Source organism: Brassica napus, chromosome C1 (assembly GCF_020379485.1).
Source record: "Brassica napus cultivar Da-Ae chromosome C1, Da-Ae, whole genome shotgun sequence".
Classification (NCBI taxonomy): Eukaryota; Viridiplantae; Streptophyta; class Magnoliopsida; order Brassicales; family Brassicaceae; genus Brassica; species Brassica napus.
The window spans coordinates 27,513,250-27,537,531 of NC_063444.1; the positions used below are offsets into that span (position 1 = coordinate 27,513,250).

The following is a 24,282-nucleotide window of genomic DNA, read 5'->3' on the forward strand; positions in this document are numbered from 1 at the left end:
ATAAAGTCATTTTATCAAATCAAATAATTTATTTTAATTCATCGATCCCCTATAAAAGGAAAGTAACATTGAATACTGATTGAAAAGGAAAAAATAATTTAATCCCTCTATTAACATTACTTGCGCAACAATATTAGTTAATACATGTAATAATTAGTTTCATTATTACAAATGGAAAGAATTCTCTTGATTTTGTTGATTGATTTTTTAGAATTTCTTTTTCGATTTATTTTAATCACCGACACTACTAAAAATGAAATCACTTTAATACTTAACTTTTGTGTTTTCTCGATTCAAAGAACATCTTTTTGCGATCATTTCTCTGTTTAATTCATTAAAAACTCACTAAATATTTTAGATGTTAGAGAAACGAAATTAATTGACAAGATATTTTCTCTCCTAAAATCATGCATTTAAAACTTAATATTTATGGTGAGACTTGTCAACCAAAATTCTGGTGCAATCTATTCACGAGATGTTCTCCTTTAGCTTTTTAACAAGATATTTCAAAAATAATATTAACTTATAAGTATAAGATTTAGTGAGAATTTATTAAAGAATATTCTACTTCTTAGCATATCATGCAAGCTAAATCAATGAGAAACGTCTACCAATTTACTATAAATAAGACATTCACAGTAGAAGAAACGAAATAATTGAACTTTGTATTCTGAACTTTTAATGTTAATAATGTTCTGAACTTTTTTTTCTTCTTATTTTAGAACATTAAGCTTTTATATTTCATGAGAGCTGATTTTTCTTTTGGTTTATATGCAGATACCCTATTATGACGATTTCTCCACTGAAGCTATATATGATTTGATTGTACACCTCTTTGATATATCATTTCGATAACATCTTTGTTCCTCAATCTGGTAAAAAAATTTTACTCAATTTGATAACATCTCTCAGCTAAATCATTTCAATAGCATCTTTTTGTGCTGCGAATATTTTTCTTTTTTTGATTTGTAGATTTATATTATTGTTTAGAATTATAAGCTTATATATACACATATTTGTTTTTTGGTTTGCTGATTGTGATTTTGTTTTATATTTTTTTCAGAGATGATTTGAGAGAAGTGGTCATATTTCAGACCTCTAAGAGTTCACCATTCCGATCATGCAAAAGATGTGCACTCGGAATGGTATTTTCTCTACTGTACATCAAAATTGGATAATCATTTATATTTTTAAAATATCTATAGTAGGATGGTATTTTCTCTACTGAAATAATATCTTATTTCCTAATCTCATGCTTTAATATTTAAACTTTAAGGACAAGATTTGTTAATTAAATCATTAGTGTAAACTACTCCCGAGATATTCTCTTTTTTATATTTAAAATGTAATTTTAGTAACAATATATTCCATAAATAATCCTAACTTATAGGTAGATACATTTTTAAAATTAAATTGAGAACATTCTATTACATAGCTTATTGTGAAAGCTAAATATTTTAGTAAAGTCTAGCATTTTACTTATCTTTTGTGTTTTCTCGATTCAAATAACATCTTTTTGAGATCATTTCTCTGTTTAATTCATTAAATACTCACTAAATATTTTAGATGTCAGAGAAACGAAATTAATTGACAAGATATTTTCTCTCCTAAAATCATGCATTTAAAACTTAATATTTATGGTGAGACTTGTCAACCAAAATTCTGGTGCAATCTATTCACGAGATGTTATCATTTAGCTTTATTAACAAGATATTCCAAAAATAATATTACCTTATAAGTATAAGATTTATTGAGAATTTATTAAAGAATATTCTACTTCTTAGCTTATCACGTTTTTATCAAAAGAAAACGTCAGTAGATCAAATTAATTTTTACATGTTCTTTCAGGCTTGAGTTTATCAGAAGATCAAATTAAGAGTTTATCTTTGGCGGAGATTGAATCAATCATGCGTTTGAACGGAAGCTCATTTACATTGTTTAAGTTTTGAAACGTGTTATCAATAGTATACTCTTCTATTGGTTAAGATGTGGCTTTTGTTAGATTTTCTATTAATTAATTTTTTTTGTTTTACTTTTGTGGAATTCGCGATATTGTAATGTTGTAAATCAATAATAAAGACATTTTTCTCACTATTAATAGGTGAGAGAGAGAGGGAGGGAGAGAGAGGGAGGGAGAGGGAGGGACGGAGAGAGAGAGGGAGGGAGAGGGAGGGAGGGAGGAGGGAGGAGGAGAGGGGAGAGAGAGTGGGAGAGAGGGAGAGAGAGGAGAGAGGGAGAGCGAGGGAGAGAGAGGGAGAGAGGGAGAGAGAGAGATTAGTGTTTACGGTATATCCAAAAGTTTTGAGTTTATTGTTTATGATTTATCCGGTAAAGCCAAAGGGTTAGAGTATACTCAAGGGTTTAAGGTTTACCAAGAGTTTAGAGTTTAAAAATTAATGAATGTAATTTGTATATTTTACAATAAAAAATAAAAACTAACAGCAAAGTAGATTGCATTATATCTTGAATTAAATAATGTTAAGAAGATTTATAGTTTTCAACCACAAATAATGAATCATAACTATGTGAGTATTATACATATAATATATATTATGCATATACATGTCATTGTATGTAAAAATTAACTAACCATGTAAAATTAAGCTAATCATAATATTAATATCCGCATATGCGATAAAATATCCGCATATGCGATACAATATCCGCAGTCACTCCATAGAGAGCTGGATATTTAATCGTCGAGTTAATAGTTTTGATAAGCTGACAGAGTCTGATTCGAAAATCACCGACTGCAATTCGTATCTTCTCTCTGCTCAACCCATTTCTAACATTATTTATTCCATATTTATTACATATTTTGAACTTTTTATTCCATATTTTGAATTTTTTATATCCTTAATTACATTCTGAAATGGTAAAAGAGGGTTTCAATGGGAATGTAGTGATAATATAAAATATGTTACCTCTGAAACTATACACTATTTATTCCAGATTTTGAAAATAAAATATCTTCTTAAACATACAAATTATTTTGGAACGTTGCAATTATACGTACACACAATAAATACCTCTTGATACTGAAGTTACTTTGTTCCATCTCGTCCATGTAAAATATTGAGTACCAACATTTTTTTGTACCTGATGCTTTCTCGCAAGGGCGGTGGTATTATGATATAAAATTCGTTACTTATAAAACTATGTACTACTTAGTTAATAATTTGAATATGTTTATGTCTGCACAGGGTGCGGACCGGCCACCTAGTTAAATTTAATATAGGGACAGGTGTCCAAATTCCCCTTATGGAGAGAAAAAACTCTCCTTATATTGTCACAATTTACAAAAATATCATCAGTTAAAAAAAATATGTTGATCATAGAAAATATGAATTTAAAGTTTCGTGTTATTACGATATTTACTGTGTCATATATAACTTCTTTTATTATGAAACAAAAAAATACATTTTTATAATAATTTTAAGATATTATCAAACTTCGGTAACAATAAAAATCATTAATACATTGTTTGAAATATGAATTAGCTGGAGATCTTTAAGATCCACAATATATAGCTAGAGACTAGCAAATATTTATATTTGGATACACAATATCTTTAACGTTTGCAATATGCTATAGATGTATTCCTAAAGCTATCTTCACCCTAACTTTACAAACACGATTTCTCATATACTATAAATATGCCTTCGTTAAACGCTTTCTAAACAAACTACTCATATCGTAAAATTACTTCAAGAGTTTTAATATTTCTGAGGATTCGATTGAGGTGGCTCTGGAATGATTTTTTTGAGCAACTACTGATTTCTCGCAATGATTTTACTATTATGTTTTCAAGGTTTTGGAATATTGAACTGAATTTACTGGTTTTTAGAGTTTTTTTTTCTGTTCAGTTCTTTTTTGAACTTATTAGATATTTGTTTGAGGTTTTTAACACAAAAGTTTTTAACACCAAAAATTTATATTTTTTATCGGTTAGCCAACATCCACGCGTTTTAACACATTTATGTAGAACTTGCAAAAAAAAATTATCTAAAAAAACTATCTGCGTTTTTAAAATGCGGGTCAAAATCTAATTCCAAATTTAAAGAAAATGCTATAATTGAGATGAGATCTTAAAGAAAACATTGAAGACACTCGGACCATTTACATGTTGAAATGTAAGCCAATGTATCCGTTCTTTCTTTATGTTTCTTTTTCGCTGATACAAATAGAAGAAGAAACAAATGATTACTGTCAGAGGCTCTTATTTCTATATATAGAAGCGAAGTCATTAGTAATTTCATGGGATTCAGTATATTAACCTCGTAACTGTCAAATTAGAGTTCGTCAAATATGTTAATCAAACTGTGCATATCATTCCAAATCTTAAAACATCAAATCTATGCTGGCTCAGAAATGTACAAGGCAGTTGATAGTGTGTTTATACTGAAAGTAGTAGATATGTATTAAGGCTCCGAATGGTAAACAGTGTCATGTCTCGCACCGCAGTTAACAGTAACAAAAACCTTTACATATATCATATATCTATACATTTTTATAACTGTTAAAACTGCACCACAGTTGAACCGTTTGTCCCGCACCACTCAAACTGCAGTTACCATTCGGAGCCTAAGATGATGATCAAAGGAGTAAAAGAAGTGTCAAAGAGAATTCAACTACAGCAAGTACAAAGACTGAAACCAATAACATCAAATCATTGGATTCTTAATCAAATGTCAAAAGGTTTTTTTTGTTCTACTTTTCCCTTTATGGTATCATCAACTTTAAAAAATATTTTACAATTATCTCTCGACAACAACACCTTAAACTTCATACAGACTGAAACAACAAAAATATACAAACCAACACATTGAATAAAATGAAAAATAACGAAGAAGATCAGAATGATAAAAGCAACAAGAAGATGACAATCAGACGTGGAAAGAGCTAGGGATAATATCATAATAGTAAGAGATCAGGACTAGATCGACACGTGGCATTGCGCGCTCTTTTTATTCTTTTATATTACGTGGAGAACTTTCCACTGGGCAGTGGGCACCCTCTTCTAAATTCATATTCAATCAAAATCCTAATTCGTTCCTTTTTGTTTCTTCTTCTTCTTCTCTCTCCAAGATAAGAGGAAAAATGGCGTACAAATCCCTAGATTCTATCACGAGGTCCGATATCGAAGCTCTAGGAATCTCCGACGATGTATCCTACAAGCTTCTCAGAGATCTAGACGATATCATCCGTAACCACGGCTCTTCCGCCACGCCGCCGGAGAGGTGGATCGAGATTTCTCGGCGGATCCTTCACCCTGATCTCCCTTTCTCGTTTCACCAGATGATGTATTACGGCTGCTACAAGGATTTCGGACCCGACCCGCCCGCTTGGTTACCCGACCCGTATGACTATGTTTTTTTTTTTTTAAATTACGCTTCGGTTCGTTATTATTCATCGGTGGTGATGGTTGGATGGTCTTTTTTTTGTATGTGTATATTGGAACGTTGCTTCTTTGACTAACGTTGGCGGTTTGTTAGAAAGGCGTGGGAGAGAGTTCTTAGGTGATGACTACAAGGATCCGGTTTCGAGTTTCTCGAAGTTTCAAGAGTTCTCAGTATCTAATCCTGAGGTAACAATAGTCTGTTTGTTCTTTATTCCGTCTTCAGCAATATGAAATAAGTAACTAACTTGTGAACAGTTTCACAATAGTGAAACCAAACAAATAATTTAAGGCGTGCGACTTGTTTGTCACTAGTCGGCTGGGGGCCTATATGTTTTTTTTTTTTTTCTTTCTAATTGTGGTTTTTCATTACTGTTGAAACAGGTGTACTGGAGAACTATTCTGGATGAGTTGAACATATTGTTTTCTGTACCTCCAAAGTGTGTTTTAGATAGGGACAGATCCGGAGACAATCCTGGGGGTAATTGGCTTCCTGGAGCATACCTGAACCCTGCGAGGAACTGTTTGAGTAGTAGTTCAAAGAGAAGGTCGGACGACGACGTTGTGATCCGATGGCGTAACGAAGGTAGCGATGATCTTCCTGTCAACGCCATGACGCTTCTTGAGTTGCGGTCACAGGTTTGGTATGAAAATTTCTCATCCTTTTTGGTCGAAAATGAGAGAGTTTTTATATGAGAGATTTTTTAACTGCTAATCAAGTATACTATTTGTTATGTGATGTGTAGGTTAACTGCACATGCTCTTAATGCCTTGGATTTGGTGGAAGAGTCGGCAATCGCGATTGATATGCCGATGAACGTTGAGTCCGTGATCATATACCTTGCCATTGTTTTAGCAGGCCATGTTGTTGTTTCTATAGCTGATAGTTTCTCTCCCCGTGAAATATCAACGCGGCTTAAAATTTCAAAAGCAAAAGCCATATTTACTCAGGTAAATCAAGGTGTGATTTTTTTTTTTTTGCTTTATTCAGTGGTGAACTGTTTGGCTTTTGCGTATTGATTTAGAATAAAGGTGTGGCCAAAATATAAACGGTTGTAAGGTGTCAGTAGCTCTGTTTGGAATATCACTCTTGTTGAATTCAGTATAAAGTATTTTGGCATATAATGGTTACTGTTTAAAAGCCATCATATAACATAGTATCTTTTTTTTTTTTTTTGAAACACTCATATAACATAGTATCTATTCATGTCAATTTATTGGTAAAACGAATGTGCCATTATTTCTTTTCTTCAGCTCATTTCATTACTGTATAAAAAAGCAGGAAAGCAGATGTGACAGTTTTTTCCTTCAGTTTCTTTATTTTTTATTTCGTTTATCTTGTTTTTCAGGATGAGATCATTCGTGGTGATAAAAGTATTCCTCTTTATAGGTGAAGTTTTTATAATCCAGCAGGCCTGATTTTTTTTTTTCTCAAGAAGCCGTGCTGTAAAATTGTTCTCACGTTATCTATTTGACTCTGTAGAAGAGTCGTTGATGCAGAAGCACCATTGGCAATTGTTATTCCTGCGAGAGGCTCATTCGTCAGCATGAACCTCCGTGAGAATGATTTGTCTTGGAACGAGTTTTTGGGAAATGCAGGAAAGATGAGGTACACTCAGGTATACCATATACTGTCCAGCTTCCAGTTATAAACTGAAAAACAACAGCAACGTTTTCTTGAAAGGGGTAGAATTTTAGATAGTCATTTGGGTAAAATCTTACATTTCACGTGATAATAATACTAGCCAATAGATAAGTTCTGATACTTGTTTAGTGTCATAAAACGAAGACAAACATTTTTTTTACTGGTCTTTCAGAGGCATGGAATATATTGCTGTAGAGAAACCAGCAGGAGCTTGCACGAACATCCTTTTCTCATCAGGAACCACCGGTAAGCCAATGAAAAGAAAAGCTGCAACATGGTATGAAGATGAGGATGTTAAAATACTATGTGTTGCGTTACTGGCGTAGGTGAGCCAAAGGCTATCCCATGGACGAACATTTCTCCTCTGAAATCTGCTGCTGATGCTTGGTGCCACATGGATGTTCATCAAGGAGATGTTGTTGCTTGGCCGACCAACCTTGGGTGGATGATGGGTCCGTGGCTCGTTTATGCTTCCTTGATAAATGGGGCTTGCATGGCATTATACAATGGATCACCTCTTGGTCCTGCCTTTGCCAAGTTTGTGCAGGTAAGCCATATAACTATGCATTCTCATCTCATTGGTTTAACTGAGTGAAAAAATTAGAAGGGATAAAAGCAATTGATAGTTTGTGCGAATATTCCATATGAATTACTATGGATTTAAATGCATGGTTTACTCTGGTATTTGCTCAGCCCTTGAATTCACCATATGTTTATATTCTGTGAGTTAGGATGCTGAGGTAACAATGCTAGGCGTGATACCAAGCATTGTTCGGACATGGCAAAACTCAAACTCTACTTCTGGCTTTGATTGGTCACGAATCCGGTAATGTGATTAAGTCTGAATTTTCTGTAGCTAGGAAACATGATATAATTAGCTTAAAATGTTCTCATGCCACCACTGTAATTTGCCAGAAATAAATCAATTTATGAAAAAATGTATGTTGATGAACATCTTTTGTCATCCCTTAACTAATTGATGATTTGCATGTTTTCGATAGTTGTTTTGGTTCCACGGGTGAAGCTTCAAATGTAGACGAGTATCTATGGCTGATGAGCAGGGCGCATTACAAACCTGTAATCGAGTATTGTGGTGGAACTGAGATTGGAGGTAGTTTTGTCACCGGTTCTTTGCTCCAGCCTCAGTCCCTGGCTGCTTTTAGCACCGCTGCCATGGGTTGCAAGCTTTTCATTCTTGGTGAAGATGGCAATCCTCTTGTAAGCAAATTTATGGTACAGTGTTGATTCTGAAAGATGTTAGGGTGTCAAGGATCGAACTGAAGTTAGCATGGTCTTTTTTTTCCCTTCCTCATTTCAGCCTCCAGACGCAGAAGGAGTAGGAGAATTGGCTCTTTGGCCTCACGTGTTTGGAGCTTCGAGCAGTCTCCTGAATGGAAATCACTACAACGTCTACTTCAAAGGAATGCCCACCTTTCAAGGACAGGTAATCCAACTCTTGCCACATTTTCACGTAAGGTTTCATCGGTTCTGAGTCTGTGGCGTACCTGCTTTGCGATAGATTTTAAGAAGACACGGAGATTATTTGAACGGACTTCAAAAGGATACTACCGTGCTCAAGGACGTGCTGATGACACAATGAATCTTGGTGGTATAAAGGTAACCTTTTGCTGTACATTACTCTTATTATATAGTAGTACTAATAACAGGAAGTGCCCAAGTCCAACAACGTGCATCATCATAATCATACTCTTGCTCAGGTTGGTTCTGTTGAGATCGAACGAGTCTGTAACTCCGTTGATGACAGCGTCCTGGAGACAGCAGCCATCGGTGTTCCACCTCCCAGTGGAGGTCCTGAGCAGCTAGTAATCGCTGTTGTGCTCAAGAGTCAAGAGTTAACGAATCGTGACTTGAACCTCTTGAAGAAGTCCTTCAACTCTGAGATACAAAAGAAACTCAATCCACTGTTCAAGGTATATTACTGTTTGATCGAGAAACGGTAATAAATAAGATGTGGGTTTAAACAAAGACGTCTTATTAATGGTCGGAGAAAAAACGTTCAGTCGGTTACAAGGGAAAAGAAGAGAGCGCGACAGAAAGGAAGCCGGTGGCTCGGTAAGCTACCGGAAAAGTATAACTAACGGCGAGATGAAGCAAATGTGAAAACCCTAATCTAGCCGCCAAGTGTTAGTCAGTGATTTCGGATCCTTTTCTCGTTGTCTCTCCTTTCCTTTATATAGACGTCCTGATGCCTCGTCCTTGACCTAATTTACGTCATCTTGGTGGGCCTCCTCTACTGGGCCGAGAAGCCCGTAGGCGTCCGAGCAGCCGCTGAGCCGAACGTACTTCAGCCGATGATGATCAACTAAAAGTACTCAAGAGTCAAGCCGAGAGACCTGATTCTCGAGCCGACCGTTCGAGCCGTTGCTCTTCCTAATTCGGGCCAGACCTTCCTATTCCTCGGGCCTTGTGGGATGGTCAAATCCATCCTTTACAGTAAGTCCCCCCCAAGTCCATTAGTGAGCGGAGTGTTTTCCAGCTCGTGATGGATTCTAAGGTTTGGAGGTTTGAGGGAATATGAGGCCTGCCGGAAGGTTAGAACGGTTGGTCGATGAGTCGCACAGCGTTGTTCTCTCGAAAGCGAGCAGTAGAGGCTTTTATCTCTTCTTTTGGTCGTCGTGTCGCAGGAAGGGTTCGTCGCGAAGGTTCGCTGGACATTTGGGAGAGTTTCAAGGCCCATTTAGGCCCGTTTAGGCTTAATGACGACGCCTCGAATTCCCCTCTCTTTTCTTTTTCTTTTAAATGAACCGAGAAGTCGAAACGTCGCGAGGGTCCGCTGGGTTTTTAGGGCGGATTTCGAGGCCCGTTTGGGCCCGAATAGACCTAATGATGGCGCCTCGAGTTTCCCCCCCTCTCTTTTCCTTATAAATACGCAGATCCCCTTTCATTTCTTCAAGTTTTTCTCCGCGATCAAAGGTACTTTCTCTCTCTTCCCTTTATCTCTCTAAGCGTTGTTAGATTCATTCGAAACATTCTTCACCGTTCCGTTCTGCGATGTCGTCGGGTCAGAGGCTATCGAAGCAACAGAAGGGAAAGCCAGTCGCAGCGACGTCGAATCCGACAAGGAATTCCGACGGGGGTCGTGTCGGAGATCCGGAGGCGATTCATCGCGCGGCGATTCATCGCGCGGCGATTCATCGCGCGGCGATTCATCGCGCGGCGATGATGGACACGGCGAATCTATCTCGCTCTCATCGACTTCTGGTTGCGGATGCTGCGAGACTCGCGAGAGAAGGATGTCAGAACGTCGTTGCGAGGGATGCAATGGAATGTTCGAGAGACGGGCAGAGCGGGGCGATGCCTGTTGACTCGATCACCCTGAGAGCTCGACCTGCGGAGGTTGGTCTCTCGGAGGACGATGATTCTGAGGCCGAGTTCTTCCCGACCACCTTTTACCCCGACGGGATTTTCGAAGAGCTTCCTCAACTCCATCCCGATTTATTGCGTCCTGCCTTCTTGGCCGGTCAGGACTGGGAAGGCGTAGAGAAGACGAAGTCGACTCTTGGAAGCGTGAAGAGGGTTCTTCGGGCTGCGGGTGCCGTAGGCGTGACCTTCCTTGTGCCTACGGAAGCGCAGAGACCCTGGTCTCCTCCGATGGGGTACCAGACGGTGTACGAATCCTATTTTCAGGAAGACACTCGTTGCTGGTTCCCCATCCCGCGACTGATCACAGCATACGCCAGACGTCGAGATCTCGCGATCAGTCAGCTGCTGAATGGCTCGCTGCGTCTAGCGGTCACTTTGTCGGTTTTGGCGGAGCAGATCGACATGCCGATGAGCGTTAGGTCGTTCGAGGAGATGACCTCGATAACCGACATGAAAGATGGCACTTACTCGGTGAAGATGCGACCGAACTGCAATGTGTGTGCCGGTCATCCGAATAAGACGCAGAACTGGCAGCGCTCCTACTTCTTCCTTAAGTCCGACAGTTTGGCCTTCGAGGAGCCTCCCCAAGATGATTACCGAGTTCTTTGGAACCGTTCTTGCGGTAGAATATTCTGTCGCGAACCGTAAGCGATTTGTCGATTCTAACCAACCTTTTTTTTTTGCTTTGTATGCAGTTGGCCATCCTACCTCCCCAGTTTATCCCGAAGATTTCTTGAGGATTGTTCGCGCCGTCGCTCTGCTTCGAATCTATCGTTGGTCCGAGATTTCCGTCGAAAAGATCCGTGAGCTTAAAGATCGAATCGCTCGAAGTACGTTCTCTCGCACCTCTAGACTGTGCTCTTTTAGTCGCAAGTTTTATCTGTCGCGTCCTGACCCTTCTGCCTTATGTTTTCAGGAGAGTGGAGATCCGATCTTCCGACCGTTCTTCCCATTCGCGCTAAGCGACTGGACATCTTCCCGAGAGACATCCAAAAACAAATTACCGAGGCGAAGAAGATGGGTACTTTTCCTGATTTGAGCGCAATAATAGCGGCCCAGCTGGGGCTGACTAGCGGGGAAGGACCCTCAACGGCGGTTCCTCGTTCTGACGAGGTTTTCCCTTCCGATGCCAGAAGTGCGGGGAAGGGAAAGAAAAGGAAAAGAGGCGATGGTTCGGGAGCCGGGAGGAGTACTGAGGAGACGAGTGATGTCCCTCCTTCCAGTGAGCCCCGGAAGAAGAGCAAGAAGAAAAGGACAAAGAAGAAATCCGCCGGCGAGCAGTTGGAAGATGCTGACGAGCAGATCGAGCAAGAGGAAGAGGATGCTCGAGGAGAAGAAATTCAGCCCAAAGAGGGGGGTTCTGAGGACGAAGCCTCGGAGGGACGGAATGACGAGGAAGGAGTAAGTGAAGGAGGGGAACGCGAGACTTCTCTTAATGCCGCCTGCTCGGGTGATTCCGAGGAAGATAGCGAAGGGTCGCCACTCCTGATAAGGAGGGGAAATGACGAAGACGATGATGAGAGGCGGTCTCCTGTTCTGACGTTTCCTCGCGAGAGAACTCCAGTTCCCGTCGGAGGAGGGGCCGTCCAGATCGGTACTTCTTCCCGTGGCTCCGCTATCCTAAGGAGGGCTCCCGGATTCAGCTTTCCTGATAAGGTCGACTTCCACTATGAGGGACCGGCTCCCTTAGTGTACGTTCCAGAGAAATGTGGGGAGTTTCTCTGTCAACTAAGAGGGAGGGCGAAACCTCTTCCTTCTGTGAAGGACCTTATCATCGGGGGTGAATACGAAGAAGCTGCAAGGGCCAAACTGCTGGTAAACGGCTTGGTCCCTTTTTTTTTAAATTCCTTGACTCCTAACCTCTCACGATTTCCATTGTGTCGCGTGTTCAGGGTGATAGCACGATGAATGTCGTGATTGATAAATACGACACGGCCCTTAAACGAGCCTTGGAGGAGCTCGAGCTGGCCAAGAAAGAGTTTGCTGAGAAGGAAGAGGTTTCTGCTCGTCAACTGAACGAGTCAAGGGCCAATCTGCAGAAGCTCGACGGGGTGATGGCCCGCACCGTTGCTCGACGCGATGAGTTTAAAGCCGCGCTGGAGTCGTCTCGAAGAACCATTCGCGAGCTTGAACAGAAGAATGCTGACCTCGAGAGCGAGAGGGCTTCGCTCGCTGCCACGCACGAGCGAGAGATGAAACGTCTGAGAGACTCCAGAATCTTGGAGGTGACGAGAGAAAGGGGGAGAGTTGAGGCGGAAATGACCGCCAAGGCTAGTCGTTGCTTCGCCAGGATTCGTTCTCGAGAGGAGCGTCGGGGTCCTTACGACGAGGCTCGGTTACTTTACAGCCAAGCCTTTGGGACTAGGAAGTGCCTCGAGGCCTTGAAAGGAGCCGGGAACGACATACCGCAAGCCTCTATTGATATGTTCGTCGAGTACGAGAGGAAATACGAACAAGAGGCTGAGCAGCTGAAGGTTGGTGAGATCCCTGAAAGCGATTTTAGACTCTCTCCTCTCGTGTTGGAGTCTCAGTTTGTGGATGCTCGGATTCTGGCGGGTCTCGATCCGTATGGTTCCAACGCTGGCTTAATTGACCCGGAGACCGCGGCAAATCTGCATGTCTCGTGTACTCGTCCGGTCGAAGAAAGGCGCGAGGAACCGACGCTTCTTATCGAAAACCCTTCGACTGTTCTTGAGGAAGGGGTGCCTGGTCGAGGAGCCCGAGTCGATGGAAATAACGTTCCTGTCCTCGTGCTTTCGGACACTTCAATCGAGGGTCGCGATTCGCCGCCTCCAGAAGAGTCTCGTCGGGATGGCGAGGAAAACACTGGCGAGGTGTCGGAGGATGATGCGGTGCAAGTCTCTCCGATTGCCCGCGAATCGAGCGTCAGGGCTTCGGAGCTTTCCGCCCTTAATGATCGCGAGAGTGATCAGGAAGCTTAGTTTTCCTTGTTTGTTGTTTTCTTTTGAGTCTCGGAGGACTTATGTTGTTGCCTTTTAGACTTTTGCCTTTCGAGGCTTTTACTTTGTTGTTCCTCTGTTACAACTCTTCGAATCGTATTATCTGTTTGTCTTTTATTGTACTTATCTATCAAATGCATGATTTATCAAGATTTGAAGTGACTGTTTGTTTAGTATAAACATTATTCGAGATATCGAATCGTTGTAGTGTTGAGCTCGTTATGACGTTGTCTCGGTCGATTTCTTTGACTCGCGATCGTTCGTCATTTGAGTTTAATTATAATCGAGATATCGAATCGTTGTATTGTTAGGCTCGTTATGACTTTGTCTCGGTCGATTTCTTTGACTCCCGATCGTTCGTCGTTTGAGTTTAGTTATAAGTCCTCGACGTTGACGGTTCCAAATCGACCCTAGCGTAATTTTCAAGCGTTCGGTGGGCCAAACTTTACTTTAGTAAATTACAGGGTGAGTTGGAGTCATTGTCTCGGTCGTGTTGGTTTAAATCGCAACACGGTCGACCCCCGTGAATACGTGTCTGATCAGGACATATCCATCGTGGGACGCGAGTACCGATATGCTTGTTCGAGAAGCCGGGACGCGCTCGCGTCGGCACCGCTTAAGTGATCGTCTGCTTCGGAGGTCGATTCCTCGGGGAGGGGGTTTGTATTTTTTTTTTATTTCGGCTGGACCCCTTTTTCTTTTGGGCTGCCTACGTATCCCTTCGTGGGAATCAAGCCATTCGTAGTTCTTAGATTGCGAGTAAAAGTGGCTTTTGAGGCGCATTTACTCGGTTTTTTTTTTTTTTTTTTTTTAGCGAGAGAATGTGACCGTTGGTCGTTCTTTTTTTTTTTTTTTTTCTTTTAGGAGACCGAGTAAAAGTGGCCTTAGTGGCGCATTTACTCGGTAAAGTGTTCGTTTTGACTAAGGATGGAAGAGGCGGAGATGTTTGGAGTTCCAAGCTCTCGGTACTGCTTCGCCTGTTGAAGTCTCGAGGCGGTATACTCCTGGTTTGATGACTTCGACTATCTTGTATGGTCCTTCCCAGTTGGCTCCAAGCTTGCCGGCTTTCCACTCCTTAGTATTTTCGAAGACCTTTCTTAAAACAAGATTGCCCATTTCGAGGGGACGCGACTTAACCTTTTGGTTGTAGTAGCTCTCGATTTGATGCTGGTAATTTTGGATACGGAGCAGTGCTTGGTCGCGCTTTTCCTCGATGTCGTCGAGTGCGTCGAGCAGCATGTCACGGTTGAGTTCGACGTTTTGTGGCATTCGTGATCGGCGCAAACTCGTCACATTCACTTCTGCGGGAGCCATTGCCTCGACGCCGTAGGCCATTGAGAAGGGCGTGGCCTTCGTCGCTCCGCGAGGAGTTGTTCTGTGGGACCACAGGACACCATCTAGTTCATCCGCCCAGCAACCCTTCTTTAAGTCGAGTCGTTTCTTCAGACCGTCGATGATGGTCTTGTTCGTCGACTCAGCTTGGCCGTTACTCTGCGGGTTTCTCGGGGTCGACATGTTGAGTCGAATGCGCCATCTGTCGCAGAATCCCTTGAAATGATGCGAGATGAATTGCGAACCGTTGTCTGTTATGATCTCGTATGGGAGCCCGTGTCGGCAGATTATGTTCTTCCAGACGAAGTTTTGCACCTCCTTGTCGGTGATGTTGGCATAGGCTTCGGCTTCGACCCACTTGGTGAAGTAGTCTGTGAGGACCAGGATGAACTTCTTTTGGCGAGATGCCGGCATTGGACCGATGATGTCCATTCCCCATCGCATGAATGGGTATGGAGCAGTTAGGGTATGAAGGAACTGCGTTGGGCTGTGTAAGGTGGGAGCATGACGCTGGCATTTGTCGCACTTGCGCACGTATTTCTCGCAGTCGGCGTTCATGGTTGGCCAGTAGAATCCCAGATTCTTCACTTTTAATGCAAGAGCTCGTCCGCCCGAGTGATTGCCTGCTGCTCCTTCATGTGTTTCGGCCATGACTAGTCTCGTTTCTTCGCCGGAGATACATTTGAGTAGCACCTTCGTCGCGGTCCATCGGTGTAGTTCCCCGTCCATGACAACGTAGTGTGCACTACGTCGCTTCAGTCGCCGCGCGTCCCATTTCTCGGTGGGCAATAAACCTTCAGCGAGATAATCGATGAGTTCCTTGCGCCAATCTGTTGGCTGATCGTCCTGCGAAGGAGGTTCTGCTTCGTCGATGTCCATTGCTTCGCTAATCGCTGCTGCGATTGCAGTCTGTTCCGCCTTCGTGTCGATGCTCGGTTTCTCGATTTTATGGATTGGGATTGTCCTCTTGACTTGATCGTGTAGCTTGCTTCCTAGAGCAGCGAGGGCGTCGGCACAGACATTTTCTCCGCGAGGAACCTTCGTGAGTTCGAAGAACTCGAAGTCTCGCGTGAGGTCTTGGACGAGTTTGAGGTAGGCGTCCATCCTTTCGTTGTGGACGTCGTAATCGCCGAGGTACTGGCTTACAACAAGTTGAGAGTCGCAGTAAGCGCTGATCCTTTTGGCCTTTACTGCCTTGGCGAGACGGAGTCCTGCGATGAGGGACTCGTACTCAGCTTCGTTGTTTGACGCCGCAAAACCAAAACCGAATGACTGCCGGATGAGTTCTCCTGTTGGTGATTGCAGTTGCACTCCTGCCCCCGACCCTTTACTCGTGGATGAACCGTCAACGTGGAGGATCCAGTTCAAACTTGGTAGGATGAGGTCTTGCTCCAGCTCTGGTGTTAACTCGATCAAGAAGTCTGCAAAGACCTGTGACTTTGCTGCTGTGCGATTCTTGTATACGATGTCGTGTTCGCTCAGCTCCATCGCCCATTTAGTCAATCGTCCTGACTGGTTGGTATTCTGCATAACCGTTCGGAGTGGTTGGTTGGAGAGCACTTCAATCGTGTGTGACTGAAAGTAGGGTCGCAGTTTCCTAGCCGAGGTGACGACAGCCAAGGCCATCTTTTCGAGTGTTGGGTATCTCGTCTCCGGCTCGGTCATTCTTTTACTTGTGTAAAAGATTGGTTTCTGTTCTCCCCGATCTTCTCGAATGAGCACGCTGCTGACAGCGGAGGATGTGACGGCTATGTAGAGAGACAATGTGTCGCCGGCTTCTGGTTTTGATAGTACTGGGGGGTTGTGAGGTAGTGCTTTAGTTGATTGAACGCCTCTTCGCATTTCTCGTCCCAGACGAACCTCTTGTTGCCCCTTAGTAGCTCGTAGAAGGGAAGACACTTATCGGTTGATCGCGAGATGAACCTGTTGAGAGCTGCTATCCGTCCGGTTAGTCGCTGTACTTCGCGGCTGTTCTTTGGGCTTGGAAGATCGAGGATCGCCGAGATCTGCTTGGGGTTAGCCTCGATTCCTCGTTGAGTGACAATGTAGCCGAGGAATTCTCCCGAAGTGACACCGAAGGTACACTTGGCCGGGTTGAGCTTCATCCCGTAGTCATTCAAGATCTTGAAGCAGTCGCGTAAGTTGTTTAGGTGATCGTCGGCCTTGAGCGATTTGACTAACATGTCGTCGATGTACACTTCCATGGTGTTGCCTAGCTGATCGGCGAACATTCGGTTGACGAGTCGCTGATAAGTCGCGCCGGCATTCTTTAGCCCGAAGGGCATCACCTTGTAGCAGTAGGTCCCTCTGTCGGTGATGAATGCCGTCTTCTCGCGATCGTCGGGATGCATCAAGATCTGGTTGTATCCCGAGAAAGCGTCCATGAAGGTTAGGAGTTCGTTACCAGCAGTTGATTCGACGAGACGATCGATATGAGGGAGTGGGTAACTGTCCTTTGGGCACGCCTTGTTGAGGTCCGTGAAGTCGACGCATATGCGCCATTTGCCGTTTTTCTTTTTGACGACAACCGGGTTAGCCAACCATTCGGGGTATCGGACTTCGGTTATGAAACCCGCGTCGAGGAGCCTGTCGACTTCTTCGTTTACGGCTTTAGATCGTTCTGGACCGAGTTTTCGTCGCTTCTGTCGGATGGGTTTGAACGTCGGATCGACGTGCAGTTCATGAGAGGTAACTGCGGGGTCGATTCCCTTCATGTCGGAAGTCTTCCAGGCGAACGTCGAGGCGTTGTCTTTGATGAAAGAGATGATCTGTGAACATACGTCGTCGGACAGGTAGGCGCCAACTCGGATGATTTTCGTCGGGTCGGATTCATCAATTGCGACTTCGCGAACTTCCTCCTTCTGAGGGTATATCTTGTTGAGTGGTTTACTGACGGAGTTGACGAGGGAAGCTTGCTGCTGCATCTTTACAGTTGCGATCAATAGTTCTCTTGCGGCTTGTTGATCGCCCCGAATCGTCTGAGTTTTGCCATCTTTTCCGGGAAACTTGATGCATTGATGATAAGTCGAAGGGACGGCTTTCATGGAATGCAGCCATGGTGTTCCGAGTATGGCATTATAGGGTGCTTTCGCGCGGATGACGGAGAACTTGACGATGCGGGTCATACCACCTGCGTAAACTGGAAGGCGAATTGTCCTGATCATTTGCTCCGAGGCTCCGTTGAAGCCGGTGAGCGTGCGAGAGGAAGGCTTCATATCTTTTAAATCAACTCCCATTTTGTCGAGTGTGTCGCGAAAGATGAGATCGACTGAGCTGCCGGTATCAATAAGGACTTTTGCGACCAGACATTCGCCGATGTCAAGGTCGACGAGGAGAGGATCATTATGTGGCATATGGACGCCCTTGGTGTCTAGTGCCGAAAAGGTGATCTGGTGATCATTTTCGACTGGAGAAGGCCACTTCTGAGAGGTGGTTGCTTGACGTTTGTAATCTTTGACGGCTCGAACCGAGTCACCGCAAGGTGGTGATCCGCCCATTATGACACTGATGTGCGGGGCTCGGGTAGCTCGCATTGATTCGAGTTGCTTCCTCAAATCGTCGGTTGTGTTCTCGAATGTAGGAATTTCTGCGGGCTGTTTCTTTTTTGACTCAAGGCGTCGTCGCAGATCGGACCCTTTCGAACGGTTGAGTTGGATTCGCAGGTCGTCGGCCTTCGAATTGAGCTGGTCACGAAGGTCACCAGTTTGACCGACTCTCCGAGCGTTGCATTTTGAGATGGTCGCACGGAGGTCGGTTGTTCCTGTGTTTTCGTTCGCGGCGTTTTTTCGCTTCAATAGAATGCGTAGGTCTTTATCTGCTTTCGAGGGAGCGAGAGACTGCTTATCCTTGCTGTCCAATTTATCGCGCAGATCTGGTTGCACTGTCGGGACGTCGTCATCAGAGGAGTCGCAAGGGCGAGAGAGTATGACTTCCACTCGTCGTCGGCGACGCGGGTGTTCGTCTTCTGATGAATCGTTGGCGGGGCCGACGTTGTTGATGGGAGTGCGCTCAGGGCTTGCTCTTTCCTCGCTCGGGGCCGTGTTCTTTTGAGACTTTTGTGCCTTCTTCTTCTTGTTCTTACTCCAGCTTTTAGTGTTTTTCGGTGTCGTAGGAGAAGTGGACATTTGGATTGTCCCATTAGTGATCCCGTCAAAAAACTGCCCGATGAGGACCTTGCATTCCTTCGTGTCATGGGAATCCCTTTTGTGGTAGAGGCACCATTTTTTCGGCTCCTCGGAGTTTGAACTCGCTGGTTCGGTTGACCAGCCTTTCTCTCGTGTGATGGCTGCTGATTTCGGAGATTCCTCATCATCGACCGAGCTAACGTAGCCTCGCTTCTGAGTGGTATTTCCACCGGAGGAGTGCTGGCGAGGCTCGGGGCGGGTGTCGTTTGTTCGGGAGGATGGCTGTCTCGCCGCTGCTTCTTTTGCGAACTTTGCTCTGGTGTCTTCTTCCATGCGAATAAAGTTGTGCGAGCGAGCGATGGCGTCGGAGACAGATTTGGTCGGGTATCGGTAAAGATCCTGGCGGAATGTGGAGTCGACGTGCAAGGTGTTCAGCAAAGATTCGGCGGCGATATGGTCGGGAATATCGATCTTCGAGACAATAGCTTTGAATTTCTCCATGAAGTCGCGGAGACTTTGGTCGCTGGCGTGAGTGAGGTTCCACAAATCTGACACGGTCGCTTCCTGGTTGGTGAACATGATATAGTTCTTAAGGAAAGCCGTTGAGAGGTCGTGGAAACAGTCGACGGAGTTCTCTCTGAGGCCGGTGAACCAAGTAAGGGCCGGGCCTTCTAGGGTTTCGACGAAGAGTTGGCAAAAGCCGGTGTCTTTGTCTTCGTCGGTCAGGTTTGCGCGTCGCATCGCTATGTTGAAAGACGTGACGTGAGTAGAAGGGTCGGAGAGACCTTTGAAGGTTGGAAGACGGAGTTTCTCCATCTTCTGTAGCCGCACGCTGGTAACCTTTTGCGTGAAGGGTGTACGAAGAGATTCCGCGAGTACATGCTCGATTTGGGGCGCGGACGTCGTCACCTGGTGGATCTTAGAATTGATATCGAGGACCGACTGTTTTAACGCGGCTAGTTCGCTTGCGGTTTGCGCATTGGTGTCGTTACCGGCGCTTTGGTTATCGTTATCCCGCGTAGGTGCCAAGTCGGTGGTTCGTTCTGTGGCGAACAGGTGTTGACGATACTGCGCCGTTGAAGCTTCGGCGTTTGCAGCGAGAGGAGCAAGGATCTTTGCTATCGCCGTGATTTGGTCAACTGCCGCCTTCTGCGCCGCTTCTTGTAGGGCGAGGCGTGTCAGGATAGTTTCCATAGATGCAGGATGGGGAAGTGGAGTTACTGGTGTAGGCGTAGGTGTCACCTCTGGAGCCGGTGTCACCTCGAGAGCTTCGCGCTCCTCGCCTGACGAAGAACTGTCATTGCTAACGACCATAGTTCCGACGTTACTTTGCTAGTGGCCCCACGGTGGGCGCCAACTGTTTGATCGAGAAACGGTAATAAATAAGATGTGGGTTTAAACAAAGACGTCTTATTAATGGTCGGAGAGAAAACGTTCAGTCGGTTACAAGGGAAAAGAAGAGAGCGCGACAAAAATGAAGCCGGTGGCTCGGTAAGCTACCAGAAAAGTACAACTAACGGCGAGATGAAGCAAAGGTGAAAACCCTAATCTAGCCGCCAAGTGTTAGTCAGTGATTTCGGATCCTTTTCTCGTTTTCTCTCCTTTCTCTTATATAGACGTCCTGATGCCTCGTCCTTGACCTAATTTACGTCATCTTGGTGGGCCTCCTCTGCTGGGCCGAGAAGCCCGTAGGCGTCCGAGCAGCCGCTGAGCCGAACGTACTTCAGCCGATAATGATCAACTAAAAGTATTCAAGAGTCAAGCCGAGAGACCTGATTCTCGAGCCGACCGATCGAGGCGTCGCTCTTCCTAATTCGGGCCAGGCCTTCCTATTCCTCGGGCCTTGTGGGATGGTCAAATCCATCCTCTACAATTACCAACAACAACAAAAGAGAGTTCATCAGTGATTGTGTTGTAGCAAACTTTATACAGTAGTAAATGTACTTAATGTGAAATGTTGAATGCAGGTATCGTCTGTTGTGACTCTGCCTTACCGAGGACGGCCACAGATAAGGTGATGAGAAGAGTTCTAAGGCAACGGCTTACTCAAGCTGGTCTAAACTCGAAGCTATGAGAGACTATTGTTTGCCGTATAAACTCACCACGTTTGATATTTTGTTGTATAAAATCCACATCCATGTCTACATCAATAAATAATTCTAAATTCACACATATCCTGTAGAATTGGTCTTGTGTGAGTGTATCAAGAGATCCATAAATGTATCGCGATCCTTAATGTGAATATGTACTTCTCCTGTAATGTAACGTAACAGTTTGGTGTTTGGTGTAAATTGTAAAATAACTTATTTCGGAATTAGGGTGGTATTAATAATTTAGTAAATACATGGACAAAAACCAAAATAAATAAAAGAAGAAGGGGATATTCTGTAATTTACGTGAACAGAGTTGGTATATAATACACAAGTTCATCTTCTTCACCAAACCTCAGGATAAGTTGAAACAAGAAAAACGGCGTCGGTTTGAGACCGACGGGAGGAACCATGTCGTCGTCTCTTCTTCTCTCTGGCTCTACTACAGTATCTTCTCCCTTCATCGTTCCATCGAAGCTGTAATATCTCTTCCCCCTTCGTCCTTCCTTCATTTCACCTTCTTCTGGAGGTGGAATTCGGGTTTTGACCCGTTATCCGATTTCAATTTCTAGGGTTTTGTTCGTATAATCGAATCTTAAGAGCTTATGGTTCTTGATGTTTGCAGCTCTCAATCACGGAATCCAAATCAGTCATGTTTCAAGAACCTTCAAGACCCCTAAGTGCTCCTCCGCTGATTCTCCATACGGAGGTATTGTAATCTCCCCTTCTTGATAAAGTCTCTAGCTTTACGCTGTTTTAATTACTCATGTATAAATCAAACGACTTTGTTTTTTTTTTTGGAGTAGGCAACGTTCCCTCGGACCAGAGTCTGGGACCCGTACAAGCGCCTAGGGATCAGCCCCTACGCCTCCGAGGAAGAGATCTGGGCCTCTCGCAACTTTCTGCTAGAGCAGTACGCTGGACACGAGAGAAGCCAAGAGTCTATAGAAGGCCCCTTCGAGAAGCTCCTCATGTCTAGCTTTGTCAAGAGGAAGAAGACTAAGATCAACCTCAAGACGAGGTTGAAGAAGAAAGTCGAGGAGTCTCCTCCGTGGCTCAAGGCTCTTTTTGACTTCGTCGAGATGCCTCCAATGGATACCGTGTTTAGAAGACTGTTCCTTTTTGCCTTCATGGGTGGTTGGAGTATCATGAACTCAGCAGAAGGCGGTCCTGCTTTTCAGGTTTTGCTTTGCTTCTTTTGGTGACGTTCTAACGTTTTTGAGACAATAGTATAGTCTAGCTTAGCTTATCTTATCTTTACAAGTCTTAGTATAAAGATTAACCTGTAGATAAGTAGATGAAGAAGAAGTGATTTGAAACCTTTGGCTGTTACTTGTAGGTTGCGGTGTCGTTGGCTGCTTGCATATATTTCCTGAATGAGAAGACGAAGAGCTTGGGCAGAGCTTTCTTGATCGGGTGTGCTATTTGAAAACTAAGCTGAAACGATAGCTTAAATTGTTTTTTTTTTATTGACATTGATTGATGGGGCTTGGTTAATATGATTTTGCAGGATTGGTGCATTAGTGGCGGGATGGTTCTGCGGTTCGCTAGTCATTTCCATGATTCCGACGGTTCTCATTAACCCGGCATGGACACTGGAGCTCCTAACCTCATTGGTTGCTTATGTGTTTTTGTTTCTTTCTTGTACTTTCCTCAAGTAGGTTGCATTTTTTTTTATCCAGACTTTGTGTTTCTTCTTTCTTGTACCTGTTCTCACCGGAAATTGAACTTGGGGTTCCACAACGTTGGTTGGTTCTATGGAATCAAATTGATCAGGATATTACCCCAAATTGGATGAATTTCTTCTACATTTCCTTTACTAAAACTAGGATGGGCAAAATAACCAACCGACCGAAAAACTAAGGAGGGCTTATTCAAACAAGAATTTGTATGAAATTTAGGGGTTGATTGGCAAGTGCTTTAGAAGTGCTGTAAGATCTCTCTACAGCCTAAATTATTTTTACAGCTCAAAATTTTGCCAATCATGCTTTGTAAAGATTTTTTAAAGTTACAGATTTTTATTTCCTTTTTATTTATTTTTAGCTGTGGAAAGCCATAAATCTAGAGCATTTATTTTTTGCTTTAGAAAATTTATATGTAAGTCTTTGAATCTTTTTAAACCTACAGCTAATATTCTACAGCAAAATTATCTACAGCCACAGCAAAAAAAATCTACAGATTTATTTCTAAAGCAAAAATATAAAGCTACAGTTCCTTCCAATCATCCTCTTAGTGATTTTAAAAGTTGATGGACTTTTAAAAGTTAAGTAAACTTAACAAATAGTTTACATAGATTTCCATTGATTGTGATTGATCTTCATAGATTTGCATACATTTTGTTTTTTTTTTTATAAATCCTTTTAAGGAAATATGTAAAAGTTCTTTTAGAAAACTTTCCAATTTTTTAAAAGCTCTCTGTAAGTAGAGACGATAGTAAGAGATGATATACGGGTCAGAGATGATGTACAACAAGTCCCTGAGAAATCTTCGTGGCCGAATCAAGTCACAAGATCGATCGAGATCAACTCTTGAGGATAATCTATTGTAGCCATCTTGGACCTCATGTTGCTACGTACGATTGGAATCGATGTTCCTTAGTAAAACTAGTAGCGATGAGTTGAGCCACCTCAGTCCTTCCTTCACCCACATGATCCAATTTCCACTACGAAAAGACACAAGGAGATGATGAATGTTTCGGAAATGATAAATGAGTGTTGGGTAGTTTTCTGTCCATGGCAACGATAGGAGCTGCGCCTCGAAGAATGAGTTGGTAGAAAGAAGGATCGTCAGCCATGAAAGATAGCTTTCCACCACTATTGCTTACGCTATTCTGCCAAAATGATGACACTCAAGCATTGATGCTTCTTGTTATGGTGTAAGAACATCATCGCTGCTTTTTTTTCTTTGTATATGATTTTCTTCTTGTTACAGTTTTGAAATAAATGGGCAAATGTTGAAATTATTTACTTGTTTGTGTAACGCTACGGAATAAAAAGTGTATTTTCTATTATATGGATTTTAAAACTCTCATGGGTATACATCAGATTTTCAAAGTTGAGTCTCATGAGTAAAAAAGTAAAGAATTTATATCCCAATAACAATAGAGTTTGATAGAATTAAAAAATCAATCATAAGTAAACTTTTTGAATAACAAAAGATTTTGAATGGATTTTAAAAATCTTTAAACCAATAACAATGGAGTTTACTAAGAGTTTAAAATTCCATCTACCAATAATGATGGATTTTCAAAATTTTATAATTCACCTAGACTCTATCTACCAATAACCCCCCCTAAATCCCAACCATTTGGTTATAAGTTTTATCAACTGTTTGGTCGGTTTAAAAAACA

The 24,282-nt window shown here is 43.0% G+C and overlaps 2 protein-coding genes, 1 long non-coding RNA gene and 1 pseudogene across 4 annotated transcripts; all 4 read left to right on the plus strand.

Annotated features, from left to right (window-relative positions):
- The first annotated feature begins 596 nt into the window (after positions 1-596).
- Positions 597-2,094, plus strand: LOC125580726. The gene is made up of 2 exons (XR_007318476.1): positions 597-875; positions 1,064-2,094. It is a non-coding gene; the product is annotated as an uncharacterized LOC125580726 (long non-coding RNA).
- A 2,895-nt stretch (positions 2,095-4,989) lies between these two features.
- On the plus strand, positions 4,990-21,157 carry LOC106381900 (annotated as a pseudogene).
- Positions 11,124-13,581, plus strand: LOC125580727 (neurofilament medium polypeptide-like). The gene is made up of 2 exons (XM_048745744.1): positions 11,124-12,242; positions 12,320-13,581. Exons 1-2 carry the CDS (start codon positions 11,334-11,336, stop codon positions 13,367-13,369), a joined length of 1,959 nt encoding a protein of 652 aa, XP_048601701.1. The 5' UTR covers positions 11,124-11,333; the 3' UTR covers positions 13,370-13,581.
- A 96-nt stretch (positions 21,158-21,253) lies between the features above and the next one.
- Positions 21,254-22,723, plus strand: LOC106381902 (protein CHAPERONE-LIKE PROTEIN OF POR1, chloroplastic). Of its 2 annotated transcripts, none has more exons than XM_013821843.3 (5): positions 21,254-21,412; positions 21,559-21,642; positions 21,740-22,114; positions 22,273-22,349; positions 22,444-22,723. In XM_013821843.3, the coding sequence occupies exons 2-5, from the start codon at positions 21,586-21,588 to the stop codon at positions 22,592-22,594; spliced, it is 660 nt and encodes a 219-aa protein (XP_013677297.1). In that variant the 5' UTR covers positions 21,254-21,412; positions 21,559-21,585; the 3' UTR covers positions 22,595-22,723. The 2 variants fall into 2 exon arrangements, with proteins under 2 accessions (XP_013677297.1, XP_048601702.1); XM_048745745.1 differs by having other exon boundaries at positions 21,295-21,462.
- Positions 22,724-24,282: the final 1,559 nt, after the last annotated feature.